Raw genomic sequence first — 11639 nt, forward strand, 5'->3', positions numbered from 1 at the left:
GGAACACAAAATGTTTTGTACCCCGTCTACACCAGCATTTAGTGCTGACCACTTGTCATCTCCCACTTGACATTATTATTCAAAAGGTCTTTTTGTTGACAAAAAGTTGTATCATGCCCCTGAGCACAAGATGAGTCATCAATATATGTGACCCTGGACCACAAAACCAGTCATAAGGGTCAATTTTTCAAAATTGATATTTATATATCATATGAAAGCTGAATAAATAAGTTTTCCATTGATGTATGGTTTGTTAGGATAGGACAATATTTGGCTGAAATACAACTACTTGAAAATCTGGAATCTGAGGGTGCAAAAAAATCTAAATACTGATAAATCGTCTACATATGTAACCATGGTTCCCTGAGAGTAGGGAACGAGACACTGCGTCCTCTAGGGGTCGCTATGGGGAACGCCGTCAGCGTGACCCGTGTCTGAAGCATACATACAAAAACACCACATGTTGGCCGCCGACAGCCTATGACGTCACTACCGGCGCGACCACAGTATAAAGGGGCACCGGGAAAATACGTCATTCACTTCTCCGTCTGAAGCTTGCGTCCGAAGCATGGCACCGAACCTAGAGGACGCAGTGTCTCGTTCCCTACTCTCAGGGAACCATGGTTACATACGTAATCTGAGACGTTCCCTTTTGAGGGAACTTCGAACAGCGTCCTCTAGGGGTCGCTGTGGGGAACGGCGTCAGCGTGACCCGTGTCTGAAGCATACATACAAAAACACCACATGTTGGTCAGCGACAGCCAATGACGTCACTACCGGTGCGACCACAGTATAAACGGACACCGGGAAAATACGTCATTCACTTCTCCGTCTGAAGCTTGCGTCCGAAGCATGGCACGCTATGGGGAACGGAATACCCACGCCACCATGCTGAGGGGAGTGCAAGCCAAGCACAAAAGGCGAGCACTAAGTACCAACTCTACCCGGCTAAGGGAGTTGCCCCTGGGACGGTACGATGGTGACATTATCCCCTTCGGCCAAAGGCCTGAGCTGCATACCCCAGAACTTACCTGTTAGAGGCCAGGCCTCCTGGACCCAGGGTAGAGCTCAAAGGCTTGGAATCAGAAGAAGAGATTCCTTTAAGGGGATACGACCAAGCGCTTAGGATAGTAACTAAGTCTTGGCCTGTCACCCAGGGGCTACTGCTTGCTCTGCAAGAGCTCGCTGAAGGAACTGTCTCAACAGATCCTTGGTAGCAACACCCTGTTCAAGTAGTATCACTGGGGATACATAGGTAGAGTGGGGCCAAAGGTGAAACCAGGGCCTGACCGACTTAATGAATGGGTACGAAGCCGCAGCGCATAACCCATGCAATACAGGATGACTGCAAAAAACCCTTGGTGTGCGATCTTACCACAACGTGGCTTTCAGAAAGTGCACAGAGACTAGCGTGCACACTTACCATAACATGGATTTATAAACACCGTTCAGATGCTCTGGAGGGAGCAGCATGCTCATAGGTGATCCTCTATAGTGAGGAGAGCAATGCTATCTTTACCAAGGCAGAGCTCCGGAGAGGCGGAGAACTTAACTCTCAATATGAGAGGGAACTCAGACACTCAGAAGGGAGCGGCATGCTCACAAGGGACCCTCTAATGTGAGGGGAGCAATGCCAGCTCAACCAACAAGGAGAGCTCAGAAGGGAGCAGCATGCTCATAGGTGACCCTCTAAGTGAGGGGAGCAATGCTAACTCTATCAAGGCAGAGCTCTGGAGAGTGGAGAACTTAACTCTCAGCGTGAGAAGGAACTCAGACGCTCAGAAGGGAGCGGCATGCTCATAGGTGACCCTCTAAGGTGAGGGGAGCAATGCCAGCTCGACCAACAAGGAGAGCTCGGAAGGGAGCAGCATGCTCATAGGCGACCCTCTATAGTGAGGGGAGCAATGCTAGCTCGACCAACAAGGAGAGCACATCAGACGCCCAGAAGGGAGCGGCATGCTCATAGGAGACACTCTAAGGTGAGGGGAGCAATGCCAGCTCGACCAACAAGGAGAGCTTGGAAGGGAGCAGCATGCTCATAGGTGACCCTCTATAGTGAGGGGAGCAATGCCAGCTCAACCAGCCAGGAGAGCATAGGGTGCAGGAAGGTAGCATTATGCTCATATGTGACCCTCTATAGTAAGGGGAGCAATGCTAGCTCGACCAACAAGGAGAGCACTTCAGACGCCCAGAAGGGAGCGGCATGCTCATAGGTGACCCTCTATAATGAGGGGAGAAATGCCAGCTCGACCAGCCAGAAGAGCATAGGGTGCAGGAAGGGAGCAGCATGCTCATAGGTGACCCTCGATAGTGAGGGGAGCAATACTAGCGCTACCATGACAGACTCTGGAGAGCGGAGAACTCAACTCTCAGCCTGAGAGGGAACTCGGACTCTGAGATTCTACCTACACCCCAGCACATTTTTTTTTTTTTCTGGCTCAAGGAGACTGCTACTTAAGAACCCCCGGAAGGGGAGCAGTCCCTGAGATAGCACATAGATATCCTCAGATAGCCATGCGCCTTTCTATTCAAAGGATGCGTCCCTATGCCAATAACTGGTGTAAAAAGACCTGCAGGTCCTAGGCATTGTAGTGCTGGAGACCTGATGACCATGGCGGCTCTTTCCACAGAAACCTACGACTGGGCCACACGATCCAGGGGTATGAGGCCGGAAACAGGGCTCTCATCCTAGCCTGGATCTAGTATCGACGAGTGAGGTCATCACTGCACTGTGTCGAAGGCAAGAGGTGAAACACACACACAACAGGTCCCAGAAACTATGAAACATAGAACTTAACCAAAACATCATAAGTCCAGCACAGAGACTACAATGTTCTTAAAACGCAGGTTCCTAGGCTCCCACCTAGACTCGGTCAGGTGGAATTGACGGTGGTTGCAGGGGAATTAGAGAGGAGAAGATGAGGGCAGATGTACAGGCCCCCTGAGGGAAGGGAGTAGATGTTTAAGAGTTACTCTGGTCTGGACGAGAGCGTTGAGAATGCCTCGTCTGGATCACCTCCCTCAGGTCTTGCTTGCCTCTCCTTGACCCGCGCCTCCCTCTAGCCCTACCCACAGGCGGGGGAGGGGCACGGGTCGCGACACTAGCCTTCTGTGCCCATCTCTGATCCCTAGATAGAGATGGGCCAGGACCCCTGCGTTGTTCGGGCTTAGACCTGGACCTTCTTGGAATAAAGGTTCTGAAGGCCGCTGAGCGTGCCTTCGCCTCCCTAAACTTCTCGACCACCGTCTCGACGGAGGTACCGAAAAGCTCGGAAGGCGAGACTGGAGCATCAAGAAGAAAGCCCTTCTCTTTCTTCCCAACATCTGCCAAATTCACCCACAGATGTCTCTCCATTACCACCATGGCCACCATAGACCTGCCCATAGCAGTGGCGGCCTGCTTAGTGGCACAGAGAGCCAAATCCGTGGTGCGGCGCAGCTCAGCTACTTCGTCAGGTGACAAGCCCTGACCCTTATCCAGGTCTTTCAGCAGATCAGCCTGGTATGCCTGAAGCACCGCCATCGTGTGCAACGAAGCGACAGCCTGACCTGCTGCTGCGTATGCCCTGCCATTTAAGTGAGATGTTTCCTGAAGGGGCTTAGATGGCAAGGAGGGAGCCTTGAGAGAGGACGTCTCACCCTCAGAGAGATAGCTGGCTAGCGTCTCTTCCACAGGGGGCATCCTCTCATAGCCATTTTCACGCATCCCCTCAATGTTAGCATAACTGGTATGCTGAAACCTATGAATGCGAGAAGAAAACGTCTTCTTCCATTCCTTCTCAACCTCCGCATGGAGATCAGGAAGAAATGGGAGGCTCACTCGAGCTGGGGGGTTATGGCCAGAAAGATAACGCTCATCGAGACGACCCCGCGGTGCCACCATCTTGTCCCGCTTCCACGGTCAAGCCTTGCCGTGGTGCGTTCCATAACCTCCAACAGTTCATCATACGCAGAGCAGGAGGACTGATAGGGCTCAGTCTCAACTTCTTCACCCTCAGACATCTCCTGCTCTTTCTGGGCATAACCCAGCAGAGCACTAGCCGCTGGATCAGATGATGTCAGCGAGATCGCGTCATCATCATCCCGTGGCTCGCCCTCGCTCGCGGCCGACGAGCGCGAGAAGGAAAGCCCCCTCTCTAACTCATCAGCCAGATCCGCCTGTGAACCTCACAAGTTCATTCTCCTCTGTGCCTCAGCATCAGTGGGTCTTGAACCGCGGGAAGCAGACGGCTGTCCCTCCTTCCTCGAAAAGAGAGACAGACGAGAGCGGAGCTTTCTCATGGAAAAAAGCTCACAGTGCACACAGATTGCCCCCTCGAGGACATCGCGTGCGTGCTCCTCGCCCAAACAAAAGACGCAAAGATCATGCGTGTCATCAGGTGTCAAATAACGAGGACACGGATGAACACATTTCTTAAACGCCTGGCTAGTGCTCGCCATAGTAGAGTAGAAAATCGTTCTTACCAGTGGAATGCACGCTTCAAACAAAACAGCCACTGAAGACGAAGAAAATGACGTATTTTCCCGGTGCCCCTCTATACTGTGGTCACGCCGGTAATGACGTCATAGGCTGTCTCCGGCCAACATGTGGTGTTTTTGTATGAATGCTTCAGACACGGGTCACGCTGACGGCGTTCCCCATAGCGACCCCTAGAGGACGGAGTTCGAAGTTCCCTCGAAAGGGAATCACCTTTAAAGCTGTCCAAATGAAGTTCTTAGCAATGCATTTTTAATGACATTTTTCCTGCTTTTAGCAGTGAACTACTTATTAGCAGTTTACTTCTTTAAGTAAAAACTGTAATATTATTACAATTTACAGTTTTATTTGAATATATTTTTAAATATAATTTATTGCTGTGATGGCAAAGCTGAATTTTCAGCATCCTGTCACATGATCTTTTGGAAATCATTCTAATATGCTCAAAACCATTACTTATATGTGACACTGGACCATAAAACCAGTCTTAAGTCGCTGGGGTATATTTGTAGCAATGGCCAAAAATACACTGTATGGATCAAAATTATTGATTTTTCTTTTATGGCAAAAATCATTAGGACATTAAGTAAAGATCATGTTCCATGAAGATATTTGGTAAATTTCCTACTGTAAATATATCAAAACTTAATTTTTGATTAGTAATATGCATTGCTAAGGACTTCATTTGGACAACTTTAAAGATTTTCGCAGTATTTTTATTTTTTTCCACCCTCAGGTTTCAGATTTTCAAATACTTGTATCTCTGCCAAATATTGTCCGATCCTAACAAACCATACATCAATTGAAAGCATTTATTCAGCTTTCAGATTATGTATAAATCTCAATTTTGAAAAATTGACCTTTATGACTGGTTTTGTGGTCCAGGGTCACATATTATATTATCCAGTGTGTTCTGTGTAAAAGAACAGCATTTATTTGAAATAGATTTTTGAACAAATATTTGATCACTTTAATCTGTCCTGTATGATTATTCTTTATCTATAAAACAAAAATGGCAATAAACTGTTCTAGATTATTCATAATCTGTCTATTCACATCACAGGAGTGTTGTACTTGTGAATACATTTGAACTAACTTTCTGCCCTTTTCACCTCTTATCAGGGTGTTTGGCTTCCCTGTCCATTACACAGACGTGTCAAACATGAGTCGTCTGGCCAGGCAAAGGCTGCTGGGAAGGTCGTGGAGCGTCCCGGTCATCCGTCACTTGTTTGCACCACTCAAAGAGTACTTTGCCTGCATCTGAACTCAAATCCAGTACAGATAAAAATCTAAACCGATGTAATACCAAGAGCTTAGAAAGCAAGCTCTCGTATGTTATTTGCAAGTTCGACATCAGAAAAAAAAAAGGTATTTCATGTTTTGTTTTGGGTTTTTTCTTCTGGTTTGGAATAATTGACTCTGTTTTTAATTCTATTTAATTTTTTTATTATTCATTTTACTTTTTAGCAGTGTTATCCAGTGTTTGATTTATGTGTGCAAGCTATAGTTGAGACATGGCCTCCTTTTAAGGCACTGAGAGACGATGTAACAGTTCGAGGCAGAAACGAGAAATTTGTTGAGAGGGAAATCACATTTAGTTCGCCTCCTGAGTTTTTCGACTGTCGGGTCACGGATCGATCTAATTCTCGCGGTGCGCGTCTTTCCTCTCCTCCAGCGTCTGAGCCTTGGTAAGAGCAGGAAAAAAAAGTTTTCTCTTAGTGTCAGGGGGGCTCTGTTTTAACAAATCCAAAACACCAGATCACAAATACCTCTTTGTTTACAGTTTCTATACACAACTGAAGGTAATAAAGGTACTACTGTAATAGGTGACAATATGGTGCTTCAAGGTGGTGAAAAACATTGCAACTCATGTGGTGCTACTACTCGAAACAAGATCATGGGGTCACGTTTTGTACCGTCGCCAGGTAAAACGAACGACTGAAACCTTGAGGAAAAAAAACAAGCAAAAAAAAAAACGACAGGTCAAGCCAGGTCTGCCACATCTCATTTTATATCTTTTACAGCCTTTTTATACAATATTCTCTGGTGCTCTTTTAAAAAAAAGAAAAAACACACCTCAGCCTTTCAGTCTTTGAGGTTTGCTTCCTTCAGTATGCCTGCAATCCAAACGCATGAAACCAGCCACATGGGCGGTGATGTTTTTGTCATCCATACCTTGAAATCAAAGGCTGTGGTGAGCTAGTTTTTTTCTAGTGTCACACAGGCCAAAATCATTACTGTACAACTCTTAGCGTGCGTGGCGGCCGCAGGAAGGATGGCGTCGGTCGTTTTGTCGGCCAGGTGAATCAGCCTTCAACTTCGGCGTCCGCAGGCTATTCTCAGTCAGGTGCAAATCTTTAAAGGTGCGGCTTCACAATGTTCTTCTACCTTTTAATAGCAATTTTTTGTGCTGTGTTACCAACAATATCGAGCACTTTTGTAAATGTATACTTCTTTATTTCTTTGATATTTTTGTTAAATCTTTCTCCTTGATTCTTGTGAATTGCTCTTTTTTTTCAGTTATGTTTAATGATGTGAAACTCTTGCCGTTATATAAGGTAATACTTTGTTGTGTACAGTAGGGCTGTGCCAATAGATGTGAACGAATGAGCTAGGATAGAAAAAAATCCGTCTGTCGTGCCGGTGGTAAAGGGGCCGAATTCGAATGGCACCCCTCTCATTTTTCCATGTGCTACGGAGTCGCTTTATCATAACTCGCTGCGTCGAGATACAGTATAGTGTCTGCTATATAATCCCAAAGTGAGTGTGTTTGTTAAGTATCCCTGTAGGAAAAGTAGTCGGATGGGGGGAACTACGTCTGGTCCCTAGCGTAGATCTGAAAACATTATTATGTTTGCCAATGGTGGATGTTGACCATGTCAATAATTTAGTTATCACACAAGCCATATAGGCTAAATTTGTGAATCTGGTTAGAAACGGGCTCTAATGAAACCCTTGTTAGGCTCTTTTTTTAATTTAAGGCATTGCACTGCTTGCATACCTTAACATTTGTCACGTTCAGCGAAGTTGCTTTTATTATTTTCCCAATAATATCGACGCCCAGATTTGTTTCTTTTTGTACATTTTGTACATAGAAATTGTCTGTTGCTTTTTTTAATGACCTATGAGATGTACAAATATAATTCTTTGCTAATATATATCATAGAATCAAAACAGCACTCAAGTCGCAAGAGGGGGGTAATTGACATAATGGCAACAGGCTAATTGACATAAGCTATAAAGCAGCAGGGTGTCTTTTGTAATTCATATTTATGTGTTGAACGGAGGATCAAACTAAAGAATGAGTTCGCTAAGTGATTTTAACAGTCCCATCTTTACTGCACAGCCCTACATACAAAAGTGTGTTTCGATTTGCTTTTTAATTCTTGTTTTAAGTACTAAGAGAGGGATTGTAGGTGTTTCCTAAGGTGCTAAACATTTTATCTAATTGAGAAAAATATATTATTTGGAAAATAAATAAACTTGTCTTGATAATGACAGTTTTTTTCTGAATGTTTCTTGTAGTATTGGAGAAGCACTATTATTTTACTCTCTCATATAAAGATATTAACAAAGGCATTTTAACTTTGTACTTGAAAAAAATAATGATAAATGATGAAAGATTCTTATATTGTTTTAGATTAGACATTGCTGTAGTTGGTGCTTATCTGTGGGAAATCATGTACTCATAATGGGAAATTAAAAAAAAACAACAAAAAAAATGTAATAAATTTTGCTGTTAACATGTACTTGCTTAATATCCAGGCAGAATTGCTTCTAAGTCCTACATTCCATGCCATATATCCAGCCCTCCATCTTCTTTTGTTTCATTTTTTTTTTTATATAATTTCTTTTCTGTCTTGTTCAATTTAATTTGCTTTATTTGGGTATATATATATATAAATATTTGGCTGTAACAGCCTCTTGTTTGCTCTCCTAACAGGTTTTCTGTATATCTCAGTGACACTGTTGATATTTGTGACCTCTGTTGTGTCATATAAACTTTTTCAAACCTTCTCTTCTTTTGCAATCAGCTCATACAGCAAATGTAGCAATCATTCGCCACCTCTCCCCTTTCTTTCGTTATGTGCCCAGAACGAAGAAAAAAAGGCTCCTTATGTACTTGTGCTGGAGAACACTTGAATAAATGTATTGTTTTTTTGTGAAAAAGTTGTGTTTTCATTGCGAGTATTTACCATAAAATGATATATGATTATTAAGTAAATTATTAATTGTATATCACTATTAGTTAAATAACATTTAATTTCTAAAAATGTATCATTTTTATCGAAAATTTCAATTCTGGAAAGGATGTATAATATTAATATTAAATAATTATTTACACAGTGTGTGTGTATATATATATATACACACACACACACACACACACACACACACACATACGTACACAGTGGGGGAAAATATTATTTGATCCCCTGCTGATTTTGTATGTTTGCCCACTGACAAAGAAATGATCAGTCTATAATTTTAATGGTAGGTTTATTTGAGAGAAAGAATAACAACAAAAAAATAAAAAAAAATTATAAATTGATTTGCATTTTAATGAGTCAAATAAGTATTTGACCCCTTCGATGTATATATAATTATGAATATAGAATAAATATATTTGAATAATGTTGATTTTTTCTTATAATTTGTTATTTTGCATATATAGGTACATCTCAAAAAATTGGAATATTGTGAAAAACTGAATTTTTTGTAACTTATTTCAAAAAGTGAAACTTTCATATATATTTTAGATTCATTACATGTAAAGTAAGACATTTCAAAAGTTTTTTGTTTTAATTTTTATGATTAGAGCTTACAGCTTATGAAAATCAAAATCCAATATCTCTAAATTTTAGAATATTTCCTAAGATCAATCAAAAAATTTCTTTAAAGTATGTTCATTTATGCACTCAATACTTGGTCGGGGCTCCTTTAGCACAAACTCCAGCATCAGTGAGGTGTGGCATGGAAGCTATCAGCCTGTGGCACTGCTGAGGCACTATTGAGCCTTCAGCTCGTCTGGATTGTTGGATCGACTGATTCTCATCTTTCTCTTTAAAATATCCCATAGATTCCATATGGGATTCAGGTCAAGCAAGTCTGGCCAATCAAGCACAGTAATATCATTGTCAGCAAAGCACTTGGAAGTGGTTTTGGCACTGTGGGCAGGTGCAGAAGTCCTGCTGGAAAAGCAAATCAGCATCTCCATAAAGCTTGTCAGCAGATGGAAGCATAAAGTGCTTCAAAATCTCCTGGTAGACGGCTGCATTGACTTTGGACTTGATCAAAACACAATGGACCAACAGACGTCACGGCACCCCAAATCATCACTGACTTCAGAAACTTCACACTGGACTTCAAGCAGCTTGGATTCTGTGCTTCTCCAGTCTTCCTCCAGACTCCAGACCTTGATTTCCAAATGAAAAGCAAAATTTAAATTTATCTGAAAAGAGGATTTTGGACCACTGAGCAATAGTCCAGTTCTTTTTCTCCACAGCCCATGTAAGATGCTTCTGATGTTGTCTCTGGTTCAGAAGTGGCTTGGCAGCCCTTTTCCTGCAGACGTCTGAGCGTGGTGACTCTTGATGCACTGACTCCAGCTTCAGTCCACTCCTTGTGAAGCTCTCCCAAGTGTTTGAATCAGCTTTGCTTGACAGTATTCTCAAGCTTGTGGTCATCCCTGTTGCTTGTGCACCTTTTCCTACCCAATTTCTTCCTTCCAGTCAACTTTGCATTTAATATGCTTTGATACAGCACTCTGTGAACAGCCACACCTTTCAGTAATGACCCTCTGTGACTTACCCTCTTTGTGGAGGGCGTCAATGTTCGTCTTCTGGACCGTTTCCAAGTCAGCAGTCTTCCCCATTCTTGTGGTTTCAAAGAACAAGAGATACCCGGAATTTATGTTGTAGGGATGGTCATTTAATGAAACTCAAATATAAATATTATAATATATTGAGATACTGGATTTTGACTTTCATGAGCTATAAGCTCTAATCATCAAAATTAAAACAAAAAAACTTTTGAAATGTCTTACTTTATATGTAATGAATCTAAAATATATGAAAGTTTCACTTTTTGAAATAAGTTTATTCACGATTTTCAATTTTTTTTTAGATGTACCTGTATGTAATACTTTGTGTATCTGTGTTGTATGTATAATAGTTACATTCTGGGAATGACAAAAAAAATGTTTTTAAATAAATTATATGTGACCCTCTCTGTGAAACCCAGGCTAGTCTCAAAATCGAATTATAAGATAACGAGCATCAAATTTTGATTTTGACTTTGACCATTAATTTCACTATGATTTCAATCTTTGACGTGGTCTTACTCAGTCAATTTTAAAGGAATCAAGGTAACATTTTCACAGAATGTTCTTTACCTTATGAAGGATGATTTTATGTAGAAAACAGTAAATCACACACACACACAAAAAAAAAAGTTTAAATTACAAAAATAATTAAAGTAAAGTAAAGTAAAGTCGTGACGTATTGTCAAGTATGGTGACCCATACTCGAAATTGGTGCTCTGCCTTTAACCCATCCAAGTGCACACACACAGCAGTGAGTAGTGAACAAATCCACACACACACACACACACACACACACACACACACACACACCGTGAACACACACCCGGAGCAGTGGGCAGCCATGCTGCGGCGCCCGGGGAGCAATTGGGGGTTCGGTGCCTTGCTCAAGGGCACCTCAGTCGTGGTATTGAGGGTGGAGAGAGCGCTGGACGTTCCCTCCCCCCACCTACAATTCCTGCCGGCCGGGGGCTCGAACTCGCAACCTTTCGGTTACGAGTCCGACTCTCTAACCATTAGGCCACGACTTCCCCCATTACTTTAGCTGTTTCACAGCCAGGGTCACATATTTATTATAAGCATGAGTATATGGACACAATTACATATATACACTTTTAAATAATTGTTATAATATATTTTATTAATGTTGATCTATGGTTAAATCGATATAAAACTTTGCTAATACATGCTAATGTATATTTGTACATTTTATGTTAATATACATTTATTTAAAAAAAACGCTACAAAAAATGTAGTACTTCATGGTCTGGTTTGCACGGTTGCCACATTGGCATAATGATCCAGTTCCATCCCCTGTGAATCTGTATAAATGGTACGTAC

The 11639-nt window shown here is 42.3% G+C and overlaps 1 protein-coding gene across 4 annotated transcripts in view; it reads left to right on the top strand.

The window, feature by feature from the left end:
• Window positions 1-8642, top strand: part of LOC306886585 (DNA (cytosine-5)-methyltransferase 3A-like) — a 68661-nt gene extending 60019 nt beyond the window's left edge. For 3 of the 4 annotated variants that reach the window (XM_079443809.1, XM_079443812.1, XM_079443811.1), the window contains one exon: window positions 5600-8642. In XM_079443809.1, the coding sequence (XP_079299935.1) occupies window positions 5600-5741 (142 nt within the window). In that variant the 3' untranslated portion in view covers window positions 5742-8642. The remainder of the gene's footprint in view (window positions 1-5599) is intronic. The other variant, XM_079443810.1, reaches the window with a different exon arrangement.
• The last annotated feature ends 2997 nt before the right edge of the window (window positions 8643-11639 follow it).

Source organism: Barbus barbus (assembly GCF_936440315.1).
Source record: "Barbus barbus genome assembly, chromosome: 20".
Classification (NCBI taxonomy): Eukaryota; Metazoa; Chordata; class Actinopteri; order Cypriniformes; family Cyprinidae; genus Barbus; species Barbus barbus.